At 35.8% G+C, this 23,506-nt stretch overlaps 1 protein-coding gene across 1 annotated transcript in view; it reads left to right on the top strand.

Annotated features, from left to right (window-relative positions):
- The window catches only part of GOLGA5 (Golgin sub A member 5), a 45,743-nt gene that overhangs the window by 10,184 nt on the left and 12,053 nt on the right, over positions 1-23,506 (top strand). The window contains exons 6-10 of the mRNA XM_051214848.1: positions 593-4,905; positions 6,616-6,674; positions 14,731-19,101; positions 20,060-20,525; positions 22,748-22,960. Coding sequence (XP_051072960.1) covers positions 18,716-19,101; positions 20,060-20,525; positions 22,748-22,960 — 1,065 coding nt within the window. The 5' untranslated portion in view covers positions 593-4,905; positions 6,616-6,674; positions 14,731-18,715. The remainder of the gene's footprint in view (positions 1-592; positions 4,906-6,615; positions 6,675-14,730; positions 19,102-20,059; positions 20,526-22,747; positions 22,961-23,506) is intronic.

Genomic DNA, 23,506 nt, shown 5'->3' on the forward strand with positions numbered 1-23,506 from the left:
TGGGACTCCCCAGCAGCACACACCCATAACTGCAACCGGCGGATCGAACCCAGGACCTTCGCCGGCGAATGTTTAACCTCTAGATCACTGAACCGGCATCTAATGGTGTGCATGTCTGACTTCAATAAATTAGGGATATTGCGCAACCATCTATTATTTTGGGTTGATGTGTCATGTGCTACTTATACGAACAGATATCAGTAGTATGCAGCTAGGATTGGAAGTAGGATTTTTACAATCAAGAGAAAAATGTGGAAAAGAGAAAAAACGTTTGGAGTGGCAACAGTAATAGAAGGACGATGGAGTTCGTAAGAGACAGTTCAAGGAAGTTGTGCAAATGGTGTATTCAATGTATTGTTTTCATAATTTTAACAAACTCAGTCTGTCGTTTTGTTTAGTACAATAAAATGGTCTACCCTACCCAAGTTTTCGTCCATTAAGTTGGTACCTTCTTCACACCCAACGCGGTCGAATTCCGGTGTCCATAGCTTCGCAAGCGCATTGAACATTTAGTAGTTGTTTATTTCGAATGCCAATCTCATCTGTAAAGTATAATTTGCTTTACATCTTTCTATTTCTCATTTTCGTTTAGAGTCAAGCCAGATTCGAAAACGCCGAAATACCCAACGAGTGGGAATGGTTATCTAACTGGAGCTAGTAATAATTATCAAGTTAACTCTTATCAGCCACAGTCAGGATTCCAAATTCAGCAAAACCAACAAAAGAGTGGGCCTTTCATCACCAGGTATACAGGTTTATTCCTATTCACTTCTTTTATTCCCCCCATCTTTGGACTGCGTCATCATATTTTATTCAGCGTTTTTAATTCACCATTAACAATGTACCAGATACGTGTGGTAAGTGATATTTACATGAATACTTTCTCTCCTTCCTCCAAAACCTACATAAATGGTAGATAGACTGTACTATAAATGCACTAACTGCGGTCTTTAAAACTCTTACTTTGCAAAATCCAGAGTATGTCAATCTTATCCTCTTCAAATTGTTTTACAATTGCAGCAACGCACTAATTTCATCTTTATTGCCACTGTTCATAACACACCTAGTAGTCTTCAAAAGTTAGAGCTCTCCGGTTGTTTCGTTATTTTACGTTTTATAGTTTCTGAATGATTATTTTTTACTTCAGAGACAAGCGAAATCTCAAGGTGGTACTGAAGTATTGAAGTATAGTTTTCTATTTTATCAAGTAACTCTGTAATTTTGTGCTAAAGAATCGGTTGTGCTCACCTGTGTTTTCTGTCACTACATTTGGTGTCGCTACCTCCACTAAGGATAAAAATTCCATGGCCGGAGGGATTTGAGGACGGAGATGTGCTGAGCTTCCCGAAGGAGTTTGAGGCCGTGGTGGAGCTGGTGGAAGTGAAGGAGCCTAAGGCAAAGATGGTGGTGCTGGTGACGCTGCTGAAGGCAGGGCAGAGGTCGACAGCCCGGCGGACAGAGAAGTACTGAAGATGTTCCGGTTAGCGAATTTGTCGATCGATGGTGACCCACTGGTGATGGCAGTGGAGCTTACCAGGTTGTTGCACCGCGCGCTGCCGAATCTGGATGGGGAGTTGGAGGCACAGTTGCTGGCGTCGCGGTGCTGAGATAAATTTTCCGTTCGTAGTAACCATAAGCCTATCGAGACCCATATTAGGAGCAGATTTCCTAAGAGAAGTAAAAGCAGTAGTTGACTTAAGAAGCGGTAAGGTGGTCACAAAGTACGGTTCATTCCCAATACATGAAAGTAGCGAAGTGGCTGAGATAAGAGTGGCAACAAACATTTCGATGAAGAAACCAAACCTTAACGAGTTGTGCACAAAGTATACGAAACTGTTCACGGGAGACAGAGCCGTACGGATTTTGTTGCAAAGTAAAGCACGAAATCCTGATATATTTGCAACACGTCGTGTCCTTGTGCATTTAGAGGCCATGGTAAATCGAGAGGTTCAGGAGTTGTTAAAAGAAGGTATAATTGAGGAAGAAGACAATTCGTATAACTCGCTGGTACTCTTGGTAAAGAAATCGAATGGAATATATAGATTTTGTGTCGATTTTAGAGAACTAAATAACATAACAGAACTGAAACCTTGTGCAAACCCAACAGTAGCGGAAACATTAGATCGGCTGCAGAATGCTGCGGTATTTACAGTGCTGAATTTGCGGTCAGTTTACTGGCAACTGCTTATAAACGAGCGGTCGAGACAGGACAGCATTTACTGTACGTGATAAACATTATCAATTTAGATGAGTGCCGTTTGGGTTGACGGGTGCACATTTTAAGTTCAGAAGATTAATGATACTGTTGCTCAGAGGTCTAGATGACGTCGAGGTGTATGGTAACGAATTAATAAAGACAAGTCGCAGTTTGCGAAAAGTAGCGTCACGTTGTCGGGGCATAAAGTGGGAAATGAAGAAACGAAATCAGTGCCGAAGAAAATTCTAACCATAAAGAACATTACAGTACAATTCCTGGTAAGCGCAGCATTCTACGGTCGGTTCGTCAAGGACTTCAACGAAATAGCAGCACCCCTATATAAGTCGTTGAGCAACACTAAGTTTATGTGGACTGAGACCGCCCAACAAACGTTCAACCGAATCATAAACATGCTAGGCAACCTCCAGATGACGCTCAGACTGCCTGGACCTGAGAATCAGTTTACAATGGCCACAGACGCAAGTAATCATGGTATAGGTACCGTCTTGAGTCAGTCTGATAGAGTGGTTAAATACGCGAGTCGCGTTTTCACACACACTGAACATAATTATTCAAAGGTCGAAAACAGCGTTTAGCAATTGTGTGGGCAGTGGACAAATGGAGACCGTACCTTTTAGGTTGACGATTCCACATCGAGACTGATCATAAACCCCTTCAATGGCTGAAAACAGCAAGAGACCCCGTGGAGAGTTGGAGCGATGGATGCTAGGTCTACAGGAGTACGACTTCAGTATTGGCTATGTTCCAGGAAAGGAAGACGTAATGGTGGACTAATTCTCAAGACCAAACATGGAAGCCGAGCTTCCGTTGACAACATACGCAACGAATAGTATAAAGAGAAACCCACTAGAACTTATCCGACAGCAGAAAGCTGACCCTATACTTATAGAGGTAATCAGAGTGATAAAAGAGGGGGCAGACCTCGACACCGAGCAATGGACAAGGAGGTAATGATGTTGCTTCAAAAAAAGGAAAGACTGAGAGAATGTATATGAAGCCCTGATCTATCAGGACGATGAAGAAAATTGGGTGGCTGTAATCTCGAAGATGATACATGAGTTTCACTGGAGAGCGCATACAGGTATCGCAAGAACGACGGATTTACTATGACAACGTGCATACTGGTCAAGCGTGAGATACGATGTGGCTCAATACATGTTAACTTTCCAGCAGTGCCAACTAATGAAAAGCGATCGATACTCACAAACGCCATTACAGTCAGTCCCAGTAACCGCAGTCGGTGATCTATGGTCGGTGGATGTGATGGGACCGTTTCCACAGATGGCAGGCGGCAACTAGTACCTGCTAGTGATGACAGAACATGCTACACTTTGGGTAGACGCCTTACCCATTGCAGACCAGCGGGAAAAAACAGTGACCGAAGTAGTAATCCGGCATGTTGTAGTGTGTTATGGAATATCGAATATGATATTAACCGAACAGGTTCCCCGTTTTAAAACTGTCGCTTTTAAAGCCCGTCTAAAGCAGTTGGGCATCAAGAGGATACGAACTACACTGTATCACCCTCAGATGAACGGGCTTACAGAAAGAAATAACCGGACGTTAAAGGAATGGTCAGCATCTAAAGGAGGAAATTGAGAGAAAGAGTTACCATTAATTTTGCTGGCGCATCATGAGTGCGAGTCACGAACAGCAACAGAGAATGTAGCGGTACGGCCATCGGAGAGACTGCGAGAACAGCTTATTAAGAGGAGGGACAAGTGTTGTGTGTGCTACTTATGTTGACGTGAGTAGTATGTAATGCCAACCAGGAATAGAATGTCTGTCAGCAGAAGGTTGATAAGATCGAGGATTGAAGAACGGGAGCAGAAAGCAATTGGTACGGAAATGCAGAAACAATGAAGCCTGAGACAATTAATGAATATTTTGCAAATGAAGTTTTGGAGTACGGTTTTTCTACTTTATCAAGTAACTCTGTAATTTTGTGCTAAATATTCGGTTGTCCTCACCTGTGTTCTCCTTCACTGCAGTACGTCTGGTAAGTAGGAAAGGTGATCTAGCTTGATAATTGAAGTAAAGTCAGAAATTCTCGGTCAATCATTTCTAAATGTCTTTGCACATTGTTGCATACTTACTGGTCAGGCTTTATCCTTACAAGTGAATTGCAACTTTCATCAATCATTAACTGAATGAAGACAGGTCATCTAAGTCACACTCACTCAAGATAGTAGGCGTATGAGTAAAATTCTGTCTATTATTTCCTTAATTATGACCATATTCAACAACCTTATTAGCTCAGACTATTTTCTCAATACCGTTCAATCTTGTTAGTCACTATCGATCTTATGAAATGCTTTTTCTCCGTTGTATCATTAAAACATAATTAGTTGTTATAATGTGCTCTAATTACCTATAAAATCTATCATATGTGATGAAGGCTTGAAGCTGTGACAATGGTTTAAAATTAATTTTACCTATCTAAATTTTCTTATAAGCAATTGACTTTCTAGTTCAGTGTTTATCAAGTAGAAAGTTGTTTCTGTTGGAAATGATATTTCTCTTTTTTCAAATCGACTTACAGAATCACCAATGACGCTCGTGAAGACGAAATGGAACAGAATTTACAACAAGTTTCAGGGATGGTATCTCAACTGCATTCTATGGCTACTGATATGAATCAAGAGATAACAACACATAATCAGATTCTTGATCGAATCGATCAAAAAGTTTGTTTTTTTGCACTTACCTTTATTTTATTATTCACTGTTTAGTACTGTCATCCTCTTTCACTCATTCCTCCAATTATCGACGTCATTGAAGAATATTGAGGTATATTGATAAAAAAAGTCGAATAGTATCACTAGCTGGCATACGACAGTCATATATTGTGACTCAAAGTCCGTGAGTACACAAAACTGTAGTCGGTTAAATCGAATTAAAAAAAAATAGACTCTCGAACGAAATAATTATTAGTATCAGAAGTTTATTTTGACTGTTCAGTTTATATCATGGACTGAATTTACATAAACAACCAAGAAACACTGATAGCAGTTCCAGTTTAATATAGGACTTCTATTTTACGTCCGACACGGGTAAACTCCATTGTCCGCAGCTACTAAAATAGACACTTATACTCAGTGGACGTTTTTGTGATTGGATGACAAACGACATTTTTTTGGTCGATTCCAATCAGATTAATGATTATTAATATTCAAATCTTGTTTCAACTGGATAGAAATTAGTTTGTTAACTAGAATCAAGTGTTTATTTTATTTATTTATTTGAACACATTAATATTGGTACAAAGGAGCACCAAATACATATGTACCACACAATTCACTTGATTTGTGTGTGTGGTATGATATTACCCGCGTGCTCAAATCGAAGCAGGAATCAAGTAAAATCTTAAACACTTGTTTATAACTTTCATTTGTTACACTGAAGGTTAAACTATATAAAACTAATCATATGAAACGGATGAAAACCACTTTCCTTTGAGAAATAGTTATCGAGTCAAGAAAGTGAAAAATATCAAATTGATTACAAATAATCAAATGTTCCATACTTGAAGCGTAAAATGCTTTTCTTGATTATAAATGATCTATAATTTTACTCTACACACTCCGTGTTTAGTTAATCTAATTGATCTAAGAAAATGAACTGCATAGGAAGCTTCATTTGCTGAGTAATACATTTTACAGCTCATGGATATTAATTAGTGTTAGTGTGTATAATCAAGACTTGAAGCATTCAAATTCGATGGTGAATCTTAATGAGTTGAATAATCTAGCTTCTTATTGAAGCATTCTTACCCTTGAATTTAATGTAGTATACAACCTCAGTACATTGTGCAACATCATGGTAAGCCCAATCAGATCTATACATCGTATCACTTACTTTAATGGTTGTGATAATCACGGTTGGAATTCTTTTTACGTTAAAGTCTGTAAACATCTCATTATATTTTCAAGTATTTCACTCTTTCGTGTAGAAATCAATTATTTTTAATAGTCGTATTTCTTTCTCCTTTATGGAAACATGCTAAAATTTCTTAAAACTTAAAAGGGACCAGTTAATTTAGGGTTGTAAATGCATCGCGTTTCATTGAGTGATATCTTAGTGACTAGAACGCTTGGTTTTCCCTAACTAACTTTTAATCCCTTTTTACCCACACTAATGTGGACACCCAGTGCTTTCACACTACTGTAGTGTGTGACTCAAAGCCCTGAGTACATCAATCTGTAGTTGGTAGCTGCGTTAATCATGTAAAATCCCTGTGTCTATGTAGATGTGTTCTGTCAAATAGTCTGTATATTTTTCCAAGTGATAACCGAATGTAAAAGGTAATCTAGTTGTGATATTTTTATTTATAATACATTTTTTAATATTTTACTTATCCAAACATTAATTTAATGCATCGAAATATTGCTTTCTAGGCGCAGTATAATCAGTCACAATTGGCGTTCGCTCAAAAGAGAGCTGATAAAATTTTAGGGTAAGTTTATTGTATATATACTCAATTAACTGAATTCATATAGTTGCCATTAATTGTTCATGACGGAATCTTAATTATATAATTGAAATATCTTATTTTTTAATTATATTTGGTAAAGTTAATCAACATTACTGACTAACTAGCACGAAACCTAGGTCCAGAGTATCCTAACGACTAGCTCCAACCACCTAACATCTTAATTAAATTGTACTATTTCCTTATTTCCATAAAGTCCACAGTTGAAACTCATTGCTCCAAAAACGCCAGGTTATATTCTCTAATACTCATTAGATTATAATTAACCAAACTCTTTTAGTGTTCGAATTTTAACTAATGGAAATTTTGCTGATTATTTCAGTTATACAGGATAGTTGACTGTAATATTTTAATGGCTTTATAGATAGGTTTTTTGTGTTTTACATATGATAAAACTAATAATATGAATTATCTGCATCTTGAAACTTTCTGTGGAGGGTAATAAGTTAACTAAATTGATAACCACCTACAAGTCAACTACTTAATCTCTCATCCAATTTTGTAACCAAACTGAGTGATACAACAGTGAGGGCAAATAAATACAACATCGTTATCTATGAAAGAAATGACACCAACTTCGAAAAGCATTAATTCGGATAAGGTAAACGTCCTTTTCACCTATACATCATCATGCACTTGTATTCAGATAACATGATAGAATATCGCTTATATTTATACATGCAACAGTCGAACACAAGCATTAAAATGATTGTGAATATGTCAGAATTCTGAATGGAGTATATTCCAAGAACATTGGAGAATTCTTTGAAACATATTATTCAGGTCAATCTACAATCAATAGGCATAATAATATAGATGTAGTTTGTCAATCATACCATTTAGTATAGTCAATTGAATGAAATAATCAATGGAAATCCAAAGGTATATAAAGATAATAAAACCTACTAAAACAATCGAAGGTCAACAGAATTAACTGATTTAATGTTTATTGAGTAATCTACAGATAACCCACATCTATTTAGCTGGTTTAAGCATTAACATTATTGACCACAATAAAAATGAAAATTTTACAACCAAATCATCATTGAATTTAATAAAAAAATGTAGGTAGAACCAAAATAGATTACCACATCTAACTGAATAGATTTTATATCATTTGATCTAATTTGTCCCATCTCCATATCAACAATTTTTGTCAATATTTTTGACTAAATAATTACAAGATTGTTATTTGACATTTAGTTAATCAATTGTAAGCAAATACCCCTGGTATGGCCGAGAGTGGAGAGAATCCGCTCTCCCTCTCCGAATGCTCTCACATGGCCACGTGCATACAGCCACTGTCAGGGAAGTCTTACTCAATGCCTTCTCGTGGCAGAGGTGTTGTTTACGAAATTGATAGGATGAAAAGCGAATATCCGTCACTTTAACCGGGTTGGTGGACACAGGGAGTCCACCTAAGGGAGATGGAAAACTCTGATTCCAAACCAATGGTGCACATGTGCTTTACGATCCTGAGGGAACAAGCGGCATATGAACCAATCGTTGGTCACCGGCTACCATGGAACTGCATCTTCTTACGTTGCCCCATTGCCTTGTGAATTAGGCTTTTAGGTCGAAGTCTCCGGTTGTGACCCTCTAAGAGATCCACGTACTTCGTTTTGGGCCCACGGGCAGCTTCATAGCCCTCACACAAATCGAATGGTTAATGTGGCGCATATGTATTTGGTGCCTCCATATACCAATGTTTATGTGTTTAAATAAATAAATAATAGAATATAATTTGATATAAGCATTAATATCAACTATACTTCATTTAATTAACAGGTGCATCCACTATTTGTATTCTCTCAAATCCTAATCTTCTGAATTCTTCATGTCTTTTTTTTCTATTTCCAAATTTATTTCACTTTATTATACTCGTTGAATAACATCTTTAAACCCTAATCTTCCCGATTACTGCTTATAGTTTTACTACCTCTACCACTATGGGATTTGAATCGACAATTGTATCTCTGTGCTAATGTGGTATAGGAACTCGAACTGATGTACGCATGTACGAAGTTCTACGTTGCTACTGACCGACTAATTAACATAGCTATTAAGTTAAAAATAAACAGGTTAAAATACACCACCGATTTGAGATATTATTATTTCTCCAGCAACAAGATGCATAAATCTTGGTATAATTTTTTCTAATGTTGATTTGAGTTGCTTGTTTCTCTTTTTTTAAAATGTTTTTTTTATTATTTGAATGTTTAAGAAAAAACAAAAATAAGACGAAAGAAGTATCAGCAGATTAATTTTCTTTTGTTTTAATTGTTCATTTATTATTGATTTTTTTTCTACTCAATACAATAGGTTTCTATTTTAATTTTGTAATATATATATATAATACATACAATACTTAGTATCTGTTGAGTAGTCACATGATTTCTTTTCTTGGTTCTTCACTTATGCAATACATGATAAGAAATAGAAAGTTAGAAAAGTGAGAAAATGAACCAAAAATGTAGTGTTTTGTCACTTTTTATTTTCCTTTTGTTGGTTTTTTTTCTTAATATGCTAATGCTGAATGTAACAAATTAGATCGATACTCAATCGTACTAGGTTCTCGCTTGTTGTTACTTCGCCAAAAAAACGACTGACTATGTGGGTGGTACAATTTCTGTTTATTAAAGTATCAGGCTTGAAAGATGCAGTAGACGCCCAACTTCGAGATCAACAAGCTGGATTCCGTAGGGATCGGTCGTGCACAGACCAAATTGCAACACTACGGATCATCGTCGAACAATCAGTTGAGTGGAACTCGTCACTATACATCAACTTCATTGATTATGAAAAGGCATTTGACAGTGTAGATAGGAGAACGTTATGGAAACTTCTTCGACACTACGGAGTTCCTGAGAAGATTGTCAATATTATCCGGAACTCATATGACGGACTACAGTGCAAAGTCGTGCATAGAGGACAGCTGACAGATGCATTCCAAGTAAGGACCGGAGTCAGACAAGGCTGTTTACTCTCTCCCTTCCTCTTTCTTCTGGTGGTCGACTGGATTATGAAGACCTCGACATCTGAGGGAAAACACGGCATACAATGGACAGCTCAGAGGCAATTAGACGATTCGGACTTCGCAGATGACCTGGCCCTTTTATCGCATACACATAAACAAATTCAGATAAAGACAGCCAGTGTAGCAGTAGTCTCTGCATCAGTAGGCCTCAGCATACACAAGGGGAAAACCAAAGTCCTCAAATTCAAAGCGGAGAACAGCAATTCAATCACCCTTGATGGCGAAACTCTGGAAGATGTAGAATCCTTCACATATCTGGGAAGCATCGTCGATAGACATGGAGGTTCAGATGCAGACGTAAAGGCGAGGATTGGCAAAGCAAGGGCCGCATTCCTACAATTGAAGAACATATGGAACTCAAAACAACTTTCAACCAATATCAAAGTGAGAATCTTCAATACGAACGTCAAGGCAATTCTACTGTATGGAGCTGAAACTTGGAGAACTACAACAACCACAATCAAGAAAGTACAAGTATTTATAAATAGCTGTCTACGCAAGATACTCAACATCCATTGGCCGGATACCATCAGCAATAGCCTTCTGTGGGAGAGAACAAACCAACTTCCAGCTGAAGAGGAAATTAGGAAAAGACGATGGAAATGGATAGGACATACATTACGCAAATCGTCAAACTGCATCACGAGACAAGCGCTAACTTGGAATCCTGAAGGGAAGCGGAAAAGAGGAAGGCCGAAGAACACACTACGTCGGGAAATAAAAGCAGGTATGGAAAGGATGAATAACAATTGGAAGGAGCCGGAAAGGATTGCTCAGGACAGGGTTGGATGGAGAATGCTGGTGAGCGGCCTATGTTCCTTCTCGAGGAGTAACAGGCGTAAGTAAGTAAAGTATAAGGCTAAGAGATTTGTATGACTGAAGGCTTGGTGTTTTTATGTCCTACAACCGACTAATACTTGTAGATGACCTTAAGCAACCAATACCCAGCAAGGACGATGGGAAAAACAGAGAACTGGGTACACAAATAATTGGCTATAGTTTATAAGTAGGGAATGCTATAGCGACAATTTACGGTTCAAATAAAAGCATAGAAATAGGGTAACACAAAAATAATAAAACCAAAAATACTTAATAAACATGCAATCAATATAGATATAAATGAAATCGCAGAAAAATAGCTTCGAAAGTTTTTACCTCATATTGTCTAGTCGTCTCTTACAACAAATTTTCTTCACAAACAACATATATCATCTGGCGAACCGTTAGAAAACAATAAGCTGTTGTTTTGTCCTGGTTCAGAACTCCTGCAATATTCACGGTGCCTTTAGACAAATTAACCGACATTCCAATACTTCGCAGTCTTCATAGTATGCAATAGCAGTTGCAAACTAGAACGAAACGGCTCTTCAGTGCTCACTGGTTTTACAACAGCTTTTTTAACTGCTGTTTGTCTGTATTTATTTATTTGAACACATGAATATTGGTACAAGAGAGTGCCAATATATATGTGTCTGTGATCCCAACTATCCTCAAACTAGAGCTTATACCTGATTAAGTTTTCCGTAATTGATATACCAAGGGAAACTCGTTTAGATAGCATTCTTTGGACAACTACCACGCCCACTCTTTTTTGATGTTTTCATTTGAATCGCCTGCAACAAACTACTTAGTTTTCGACACATTTAGACTCTGCCCCTTTTTTTTTAGAACATCTGTCAATTTCCATACTGCCGGACGAACGGAAGCACTGAGTTGGCTGAAGCTTCTGTCCCACTTCACCTTATTGTTTACTTTGGGAATATCTTCCACAACGGAAGTCTAGACGTTCCACGGCGAAATTCAGAAACCTAGATCTCAACGGCTTGTGCGTCTCGTAGACGTTTTAATCCAGGCGTCTTCAAACTAATTGCTAGATATTTTAATTTCTTTCTTTATGCAGAATGGTGACTTCACTAAATGGTGAAGAGGGTTTCGAGCACCTTAATTGCTGAGCCACCACTCTACGTTTCATTGATATTACTCATACTTATTCACATAGTTGTGATTTAATGATTTAACGATTAAACATTTAAATATTGTGTCTCACACATTCAAATATGATAAATATAGGATGATGGCTCAACAGTTGGTGCTTATTCATCCTCTCCGTAATGCAATAATACTAAATTGTTCATCAGAATAATCTAAGAAATTGCACCGACTGTTTTGTGTAAATAGCCACTTATTTCCTGTATAGATATTTAAACACGAATTAGCATAATGTTAGTGATAGAATTTCTAAGTACTTCATTTATTCACTAGTCAAATCAGCGTTCATAACAAACATATTTCATGATAAATATGGACTTCTTCAGTCTCCCTATAATTGGTTAATGAATGTATTTATTTCATACGATTGATACATTTCACAAATGTAAATAAGGGGATAATGAAAATATCCGTATAATGTAGTGAATTCATTGTATCTACTTGTTTTCTTTTTGACTATTTATTTATTTGTTTGAATATATAACTGTTGGTACAAAAGGGCAACGAATACATATGCACCACACAATAATATTGCAGCTAGTAGCAGTTATCATTGATTTGTGTGAGGGCTGTGATACTGCCCGGAGTTCACACCACCAACATTTGACCTAGAGGTCTGATCCACAAGACAGTGGAGCAACGTTAAAAGATGCAGTCCCATGGTAGCCAGTGACCAATAATTGGTTCATACGCCATTTATTCAGTCAGAATCTAGGAGCCCATGTACACCATTTGTTTAAAATCAGGGTTTTTCAATTCCTCTAAGTGGATCCTCCATATCCACCAACCTGAATAAAGTGTTGGACATTCGCTTTCCAGCCCTTTCAATTTCGTAAACAACGCTACATACAAGTTTAATGATAACTTTAGTTATTTTTAAATGAATTAACATAGTATGGAATTGGTAACATGAATTGTCCATTAACAACGAATCAATTGTTTGTAATGTAAATAAAGAGTTGAAATTTTTTCTTAATAATTGCTTATAGTTATGGTTTTAATATATTTAAGATAATTTTTATTACGTAATATAAAAAGCATTTAGAAAGTTTCGAAAGACATTTGAGTTAACCTCACTAAATTATGGTTATAATTAATTGAAAAATGAAAATAATAATAATCAAATCAATATTTAAACTTTCATAACTTTCAGTTCCATAACATGTATAAATATGAATTAACATCAGAAGGATTTTTGTGAATATTATAGTAATTTTAGTAGTTGAGATCATGAGTCAAATGGAGCTAGACCATCACCATGGAAAACCTGGAAGCACTGGACAGCTGTTTCGTCCTATTGTAGGATTCCTCAGCAGTGCGCATTCACGATCCCGCCTCGCGAGATTTGAACCCAGGTGGTCTAGCTTCAATTGATTCATGATCTCAACTTCTAAAAATATTATGATATCCATAAAAGCCCCTTCTGATATGAATCAATATATGCTCACTAGTGACTGGCTTCAAGAGGTATATCTTGGAGTTCTAGTGACAGGCAGTGACCAGTGGACTTCAACTGGGCCTGTTGTGAGATAGTAATTCACTGATGACAATGGTGTATGTGTGACTCAATTTCGTGGATTAGTTGAAGTTAGATATTAACACTGTTGGATGTCGGCCAGCTCAGTGATCCAGAGGTTAAGGGTTCGCGCGGGGGACTGATAGGTCCTGGGTTGGAATCTTGCTGGGCGGGACCGTGGATACACACTGCTGAAGAGTCCCACAACAAGACGAAACGGCCGTTCAGTGCTGCCAGGTTTTCCGTGGTGGTGGTCCAGCTTCAATTGACTCATGATCTCAACTATTAAAATAAATATGAATTGATGGAAATACTCTACTACTGAGTTGAAAAGTTGCGTTCATCAGTAAAGCTCAAGTAGGAATGCGCTATCATATATAACGAATAAATGGGTACCCTTAAATGTTTATGGAGAATTGAGGTACTAAATGCCATTGTTGATAAACTTGAAAAGAAACATAGCTCTATCTAATTGATATTCATAGGTGATAAAATCACAAACAGAGTTAACCAGTGGCAGGGAAAGATTGCTTTTAAAAATGGTGTGTTTGCATAGGTTAATGTTATTTAACCATAGATACTTCTAATGGATTGCTCGGATATTATTTGGAATACTCAATGAGCAGTGTTGATATTAGACGAAGGATACTTGGTGAGGATAACAAATCGATTGGTGAGGTAACGATTTATGATCAACTGAGGTGATTGAGGCATGTAGTACGTCATACCTAACCAATGCCTACTTTAATACGGCCTTCAAATGCCCTGGTACGGCCGAGTGTGGAAAGAGTCCGCTCTCCCTCTCCGAATGCTCTCACATGGCCACGTGCATACAACCACTGTCAGGGAAGTCCTACTCACTGCCTTCTCGTGGCATCACTGTTGTTTACGAAATTGATAGGACGAAAAGCGAATATCCGTCACTTTAACCGGGTTGGTGGACACAGGGAGTCCACCTAAGGGAGATGGAAAACCCTGACTCCAAACCATTGGTGCACATGTGCTTTATGATCCTGAGGGAACAAGTGGCATATGAGCCAATCATTTGTCACCGGCTACCATGGGACTGCATCTCCTTACGATGCTCCACTGCCTTGTGAATTAGACTTTTAGGTCGGAGTCTCCGGTTGTGACCTTCTAAGAGAACCACGTACTTCTGTTTGGGCCCACGGGCAGCTTCATAGCCCTCACACAAATCGAATGGTTTATGTGGCACATATGTATTTGGTGCTTCCCATGTACCAATGTTTATGTGTTTAAATAAATAGATATGTGTGATTACCTTTATTATTAGAGATACAGATGGTTGTGATAAGTATACCAGTTAACATAAAACCTAAGAACAACATGACAATCTTCTGATTGCTTCCAGTTACTTTAAACTAAACAATTTTCAACTAAACTACAAATTTTCACCTTTATTTCTGCTAATTTATTATTATTATTAGTATTACTATTGCTATTATTATTACTTATAGACAATCATCGAAACCGGACAACAAAAGTAACAGTGTTTTACCATCCAGTACAACTCTTACAGCCGCAAAAATGATGATGAAATAATGGTACTGATACGGATAATAATGAAATTAATGATGATGTTAATCTCCAGCTGTGTGTTTTGTTTTTTTGCCGTTAAATCTGCTGAATATCCTTTCACGCACATTCACCTATACATTTTTATTTTATATTTATTTATTCATTATTGTTTCTTCTCTTAAATTGACCTACTTTTCAGTGCCTTTGAAGCTAGGACTATCGTTTGTCTCCAGTTCTTGGTTTTTTTTTTTGATATCGTGATTATTCCTTTCTGTTTATCGGCTTCTTTGTTTATTTTATAAAGAATCATATCTCTGTTATAATTTTCTATTTGTTTATTTTTCTCGTACGTGTGTATATGTGTCTCTTACAACTACGAACAATATAATCCTGTGCAAAAAGTTTGCAATTTTCTTTCGGTGCCTTGTTAACAATGCCTTTTTTCAATTTCTCTATTCAAATTAGAGTTACACAGATGATGTTTTTTGCTCGTGTTTTTTGTTGTTGTTGTTGTTGCATGATTTTGGTTTATTTTTGTAATATTTTGTAACTGTTTCTTTCTTTCTTTTTCATGGAGTAAAAAAACATTTCACTGTTTTCTAACAACTGTCCACAAATAAATAACACCATATTGTTAATTCTGTTGAAAATGTCTTTTGTATGTGTGTGTCCCCACCCGTAAAAGTCTATTCATCAAAATGTATTAAGGATTGTAAAATTTACATTTCATTTGAATGATGAACCATCTCTTTCATTTTCTCATTTGCTAATGTTGACCAGTTACACATAAAATTGCACACAGCTACACTCACATTTATTTACTCTTGAACTAAAATGTGATATCAATCACTTTATCTATTGTAAACATAAACTAACAACAAGAGTAAATCCAATTCTTTCTCTTTGAAATGATAATTTCTTCATCCCGTCTGTTTTAGTTGAATATGAACGATTGATATCTGCATAGATAATATGAAAGACTAATTATAATTACTTATTCCACAGGTTTATTTTTTACTAATATTAATTCTATTTGCTTCAGTTCATCACTGTTGCTAATGGTACGACAAAGAAAACCGAGAAAGAAAAATTATTAAAATGAAATTGTAAAGAAAAGTGTAATTAAAATAAAAATGGTTTATTCAAAGTATAATTTTTAGTTGTTTTATTGTTATAATTATGTGAATGAATTCGTTTGTTGAATGTTTGTTAATGGTAAGGATGTTGTTGTTTCGTCTTCTTCATTATATTATTAATAATAATAAGGTATGCCTATACAAAAGATTCACTTATGAAACTGACAATTGTCTATTATTTGTTGAAGTATTGTTGTTCTATTTCAATGGATTGAAAGAAAATTATGAGATATCCACAGTTTATTATTCACCAAAATGTCCAGTTAATTTTGAATTAGTAACTATAGCTAAGCAGTTTATAAAAAAGTAAAGTTTGGTTTTTTTTAGAACCACAGATTGAGATCAACTAGATTAAATAAAAATGTGATAATATTGATTTGTGGAAAGTAGTGAGACAATGAAAGCGTAATGTCGAGAAGAATGTCTGTGACAAAGTTGGATGAAAATGAGGAAAAATGTCGAGTCTGACGAGCGGGATTTAAGATTGGTGATTGTGATGTCAGTTATGCATAAGCTGTGATTGGACGAGTAGTGTTTCAGTGGATAACCTGTACAAGGTTGGCGTATTTTTCTTATACTGCTCTGAATGATTGACACAGAGAGAGAAGCTGGTATGTGGCCTTGGTACGTCCGGAGTGGGCAGAGCCAGCTCTTCATCTCGAAATGCTCTCACATGGCCACGTGCATACAACTACTGTCAGGGAAGTCTTACTCACTGCCTTCTCGTGGCATTACTGTTGTTTACGAAATTGATAGGACGAAAAGCGAATGTCCGGCGCATTAACCACGTCGGTGTATATGGAGGATCCACCTATGGGAGTTGGGGAACCCTGATCCGAAACCAATGGTGTACATTGGCTGGCTCCAGGATCTTGAGGGAACAAATGGCATCTGAAGCAATTATTGGTCACTGGCTACCATGGGACTGCATCTCCTGTTGTTGCTCCATTGCCTTATGGATCAGACCTTTAGGTCAATGGCTCTGGGTGTGACCCCTAGGAAAACCACCTGTTTCGGTTTGGGCACCTGGACAGTATCCTAGCCCTCACACTCTAGCTACGACTTTCGAATGACTTGTGTTGACTGTCAAAACTAAATGTTGCTTTCAATGGTCTTGAAGTGATTTCACACACGCAGTTGATGAGGACGAGAACAAATATTTGAGGAGAACAAGATGAATTTAACTTATTTCACTTTTGTTCTGGTCATTTGTTTACAACTTGTAATGTTAAAAAAAATCATGAATAAGAGATTAGGTTCTATGGCGTATGTAAATGAGCTTTGTCGGAATGCGTCCACGTATGTGTATATCGTTTACTGGAAACCGTGTGAAATTCTATTCTTAGCATTGTTTAAGTAAGCTGATTTGATTGAATCCGATCAGTTATTATTCTTTATATTTTATGGTAACAGATTTATTTTGTTTGCAAAGTTATGATAATATAGTGCAATTTTTTATCGATTAACAATACATTCACTTTCATGTTATTATATTTTTGTCTGTTTTGTGCTGGGTTTTTTTTTTGCGTGATGTATTTTGATGTTTTAGACTGATGATACTATACAGATAGTTTAGTTTTCTTCATCCTGTATATAAAATCCATTGTTTCTAAATTAAATAACGCATTTATCAACCACTATATTGTGCGTCACATGTATGAGTAGATATAAGTGGTATTCAGCAGAAATAAGAAATGAAATGTTTACCAGTAGAAGATTGAAATAAAGGGATCAGATAGGACAAATGAGAGCAATCAGTATAACAACAGAATTGGAAGAATGATACAGTATTTTAAGAAAAAGCTCTAGGAAGATGAGCAAATGATATATTTAATGTGTGATTTTCATATTTTACAAAGGTACTGTGTGATCTATTAAACAATAAATCGGTTTACGGTACCTTCGTTCACTACACCACTAAGTATTTATTTTCGCGTATTAACTCGTACCTTGATTCTGCTCAAATTCTAGCGATGACGATGGCTATTGGGTGAAGTAATCTAATATCACGATATACTTTCCGACTTGTAGGAGACTTATAGACCAAGATCTGTAAGTTTACCGCAAAGTATACTGACTAGTTTGAACATTTTGAACCTAAGAAAAGTTACTTCTTTAGGTATAAATTTAACACTTATATAAAAGCTTTTTGTTATATGGTGGCTAATAAGTATTTCATGTTCAACTATCGATGTTTTCTCATGAACTGTGTAATTTGACAGTGACATAACTATATTTACAAGATGAGGCGTTCATTTTGTTGAATTTAGTGCCAGATATCTTATAAATTTTACAGTAAACGTTTACTTGATTGACATGAAATGTAATTCTACAGCATAAAGTAGCGTGCCAATAAACTTGCTTCATACAGATGACATTAATTCTAATTGATTTTGTTGTGGAATATGATTTGTAGCCCTTAGTAACTTCCTATTTTTACGGAATTAATATTATGTATTGGTTTTTACTGGTTAAATCAATTCATAACAACATATTTTAACATTCCAAGTGCAATCGATGAATCAATGTTAACAAAGTGTCAGTTTCAGTGACATTGTGCTGATAGTCATTACTTTCACTTTATCGTAATTATTGTATTCTTTCATCGTGCTATCAATTGTATATATTTCATTTTTATAGTGTTTATAAATAATAAAAGAATGTATATCGGCTTAGTACTCTGTTGATATTGCTGTTATAGACATGTGGTTTAGAGTAATACAATGTGTTGTTTTCTAATTTTGACATTCATTATCGTTTGTTTACTCTTTTTGCTTTAGCGTAATCAATGTCATGGTTAAGTAACTTAGCCAATAAAGCTGAAAATTTTTTAAACACCCTCGATAATTCAGCTGCAGAAGTCTTCAGGTCAACTGATCAACAGAGATTTCTTGAAGAACATATCAGTGACTATGTGGACAATACTAGCAATTATCCCATTGAGACATCATTTAGATATCACACATTGACCGATTCTAACCAGCCTAATGAGTTGTTGATAAATTCAAGACATGATATGCCTGTTACAGTGAAACCATTGGAAATGTCAGCTACAACTAGCTTTTATCAATCATTATCAGAAAGCAATAATCAGCGTACACTGGTTGACACATTAAATAATAACACTTTATCAGAATTATCATCATCGTCTTCTGTTCAAAGCAAAATATCCAGGTAATTATTTAGAAAATGATAAAAACAAGTTGTAATAAGTTGCAGTTTATTGTTTAAACAAGTTATTATTACCATTTTTTTAATTGGTTTGATCTTATCATTGACCTCTTTTATCAATACCTTAAAGGATTGAATTGATTAATGAAGCAACCAATTTTCAAATAATTTTTCGTAGTTGAGGACTTCACAAGTTAAGCGACAATCTATTTCAATTAGTTCTTCATCAAGGTTCTACACTAATATATTTGCTTTATAAGTGAATAAGAAATCGATACCAATTAAATGGTGGTGGGTCAGTTTAACAAAGTAATAATGAGTTAGTTGCATAATGTTTGGAACATTATAATTAAACCTAAAGTGAATATTCATAATCAATTGATTATTATAAATAATTACATAATTAAAATTGAATGTAAATAGTAATGTTTCTTGTTATCTGTGAAATTGATGATAACACCATAACAAGAACCATTTATATTTACATCCAATTTTAATTCTGTAACTATTTGTAGTAATTAACTGATTATGAATATTCATTTCAGGTTTACTTACGCCTGTTACCCCTCGTGTAGGAGTATAGGTCGCCAACCAGGATTGTCCATCTAACTCTGTCCTGGTCATTCTTTTCCAATTGCTGTCCATCCTTTGGTGGGTACGGTGGATCCACCTAGGGTAGTTGGAAAGCACTGATTCCAAACCAATGGTTTACATGGGCTCCAGGATGCTAAGGAAACAAATGGCATATGAACCAATTTATTGGTCACTGACTACCATGCTTCTCTAAATCAGTGGCTTGGTGAGTTCCAGATTTGATTGTCTCTCCGTCTACTTCAGTTTAAGTAACCGATTTGTATTTTTAACTCTCATACAATCGCTACAATTGTAAGCTGAGGCCATATATATCTATAATTGATCAAAAAGTTACATTATATTAACAGGGTTTTTGCATGATTTTCAGGAATAAAGATTTGAAATCTGCAGCGAAATCAAACAGTTCGATACAACAATCAAATGATTTAGATTTATTTAATTTTTTAAATACTACTAAATCAGTCAACTCAGATGAAATCACCAATCCATTAGGACGAGACGCAGTGAGACGAGATTCTTTATTATCTACTAGCGATAAAATTGAAGAAGATCAGAGTAGTGGTTATGAAACATCACTGTCGACTAAACACTCTGGTACACCTGTTAAAACAAGTAAAGAAGAGAGTTCTACTGTAACAACTGTTCATGAACTAGAGGTTCTAAGTGAAGATTCTTGTAAACAGTCACGAAATACACATTCCTCTATTACTAGTGATCTTCAACTGGAGAATAAACTTCTTCGTAGTGAAGTCTCGTCTTTAAGTCAAGAGGTGTCTGGATTATTGCGGCGTAATCATAAAGCTTCAGAAGAAATTAAACAACTTACTGGTCAGGTGAGTGAGTATTGTTCCTTGAAGTATTTTCATGAATGGGGATAATGATGATCACTGCTTAAAACATTCAGTTATGAAATTGAGCCACACTCCACCTACTTTTGTTTGAACTCCTAGAGAGTATCACTAATGTTCTCACACGATAATAGCATCGTTCATAAGTGGACTTGAATTTTGCGAGTATAAGGTGGGATTGAATGCTGAATGTATCGTTTTATTTTCGTTCTGATAAGTACTTTCATAGTTTTGACGGCTACTGATGTGAAACTGGAAAAGTCCTCAGTTTGATAATAGACTGGTTACGGTTGAACCAATGGTTCAGATTTTTGTAGTCAACTTTCTTCTCTAGTGTTTTTTGTAGTTACTATTTCCAAAGATAACTTTCACAGATTTTATATTTACCAGACTTTTTGTAGTTAAATATGGTTTTGTGTGTGTGTATGCTTGTTTGTTCTAATGAGTAATTAATCGATACTGTAAGTTTAAATTTACTTTACTTTTTACTATGTAATATACTAGTAAATATGAATGATTGTACCTCTCTTCCGTACTTCCGGAACATTTCTGATTTCAGTAATTTAGTAATATCATATACAGTGTATTATTATTGTTACCATTACTATTTCAAACCCTTTACTTATTGATTTTGTAAATCTCATCTTGTGGTTTGTGATTTGATGTGACCATGTAGGTCGATGGATATTTCTATCAAATCCTTCGTTATGTCTAATTGACTAACTGTAATATGTTCATTTAACTCTATGCTACTGAAAATGTGAATAGTTATATTCTGACTTAGTAGCTTAAATAGTATCTTGCTGATTGTGAGATTTGGATTTTCAATGGTTCTCCCTGGTTGTCTACTAATGAACATAAAAAATGAAGCCGAAACAATGATAGAATGTTTCACCTGTTTTATTCTGAGTCAGAAGAATAGTCGTTTTAACCTGAACTAGGTATCAATTGAACTAAAATTTGTAAATTAATTCCGTCACCACTGTTATAGCTTGCTCTTCACTACAGAATTCAGAAATATCAACACAAGGGTGGCAACATTAGGTGAATGCAACACAGTTGCTCATCAGCACTATTTCTGCTAAACTCTTGGAGCAGCCACCAACTATTAAAAAGATAATGGGAAGACATTGGTTATCTGTGACTGCGAACAATATGTTTAGTAGAAGAGATACCAATCTTTGTATCCGGGTTTCCTTTACTGTTATATTGATTATATATCAATAATTAAAAATTAAAATGAATTTTGTACTGAATCGTTTTGAAACTGAATGAATACATAACAGAAATTGTCAGAATGCAGTAGGATAACATACCGAAAATATTAAAGTATAAGTTAACGTTAAACTAGATGATTATTATATCCAGTTAACTAATAATTTTACTGTAGTTCACTTGTCACCGTGAATTTCAGTGATTCTCTACTTAATATCAGTTTACGATGAAAGAACTTCAAGTTTTACAGTCCAAAGCAACTTATTTTAATTACACTATTTTATATAAAGCTGTTCTGTTAAGATTAGCCTAGTTTTTAGGTGGTATTTTTCATGGATTGATCTCAATTACTTCACCATCGAAAACTAGGAAGTACTGGACAGCTCGTTCACCTCTTCATTAGAGTCTATCGGGGTCCAAACTTGGGATCTCTAGATCTTACAGCGATCCAACTTACTTCAAGATGAGTCCCCGAAATTCTAACAGGAGTTCATGATTCAGCCATGCCACTTCTGAGATGGTTGTCACTGATACGCTGGAATGATCGTCGCACTATATCGCGAATGTAAATCACAGGTTTCCCACTCGGTAGTCTAATGGTTGAACATCTGAACACCTGAAAGTTTTCTCAAGGTTCTCGGACGAAGTCGTTGATATTCACTTCTGAGGAGTTTCATATTAAAACGAAGCAACTGGCCAGCGCTTTCTGGTTTCCACTGGCATCAGGGGGTTCAGGGTCAGAGTTCTCATCACGAACTAATATCAACTATAATACGAAAGTGATATTTAGTCGTGTAGATGAATGAATTTCTCACAAAAATTAAAAAGGCTCTGTCTTAAATCTAATAAATTCGTCCATTAAGTATAATGTCATCGGGTTAAGGTTATCGTTTCAGTAGTAAGGGCTTAGGAAAAGTGTTAATGGTATTAGCTCATCCCTATACTACACTTTTACTATAAAGTCTACTGATTCAATTTCTATATCATGATAGGTTGATCGTTTGAACAATCAACTGAAAGATTCTGATCAACGTGTTCGTGAACTTCAAATAAAAATTAAGGAGTCTGAATTATCTAAAACGCCAAATACCAACAATGTTGAGTTGTTAGAAACTAAATTGAAACAAACCGAAATGGAATTGTCAACTGTACAAAATAATTTGAAATATGTACAATCTCAATTGGAGAAAAATAAGCTGACAATCGTAAGTATCTTTTTTTGTATATCTCAGTCAATTATCTTGTTTTATTTAGGTCTATAAATAGGTGAAGTGTTATGCCCTGTTAACTTCATCCTGTTGATAATGCTAGTAAAGCTGTTTGAAATACGTTTATCATGAAGTAGTTCCCTTAAAAGTTTAGATAAACAAGACACTAGTCAATACTGACTGATCAACTAGTTGTAAGTATCTCGGTTATGCGGGAAGTCAGTCGTGGGCTGAACAGCTTATCAGTAGCGTCTCACAGTGTGATACTGAGTGATGCAGACCCAGATCCAACAGGAAGCACCAGTTCCCTCACAACTACGTTGTGGTTTAAGCTCCTGGTAGATCTCCCTGCTGATTTGACAGCTATTTGGGTATCATACCAGGCTACCTGGATTTGCATATTAATTTTCTGATTAACTGTTTCTCTAGTTGTTCTTTTAATCAAATCATCTAATAATCGAAGTAATTTCTTAGTTATAAGTCTAATATCTGATCTTTTCACAAGTGAATATCAACATGAACGTAGATGACAGTGTTAAGTCA

This window comes from Schistosoma haematobium, chromosome 1, assembly GCF_000699445.3.
Source record: "Schistosoma haematobium chromosome 1, whole genome shotgun sequence".
Classification (NCBI taxonomy): domain Eukaryota; kingdom Metazoa; phylum Platyhelminthes; class Trematoda; order Strigeidida; family Schistosomatidae; genus Schistosoma; species Schistosoma haematobium.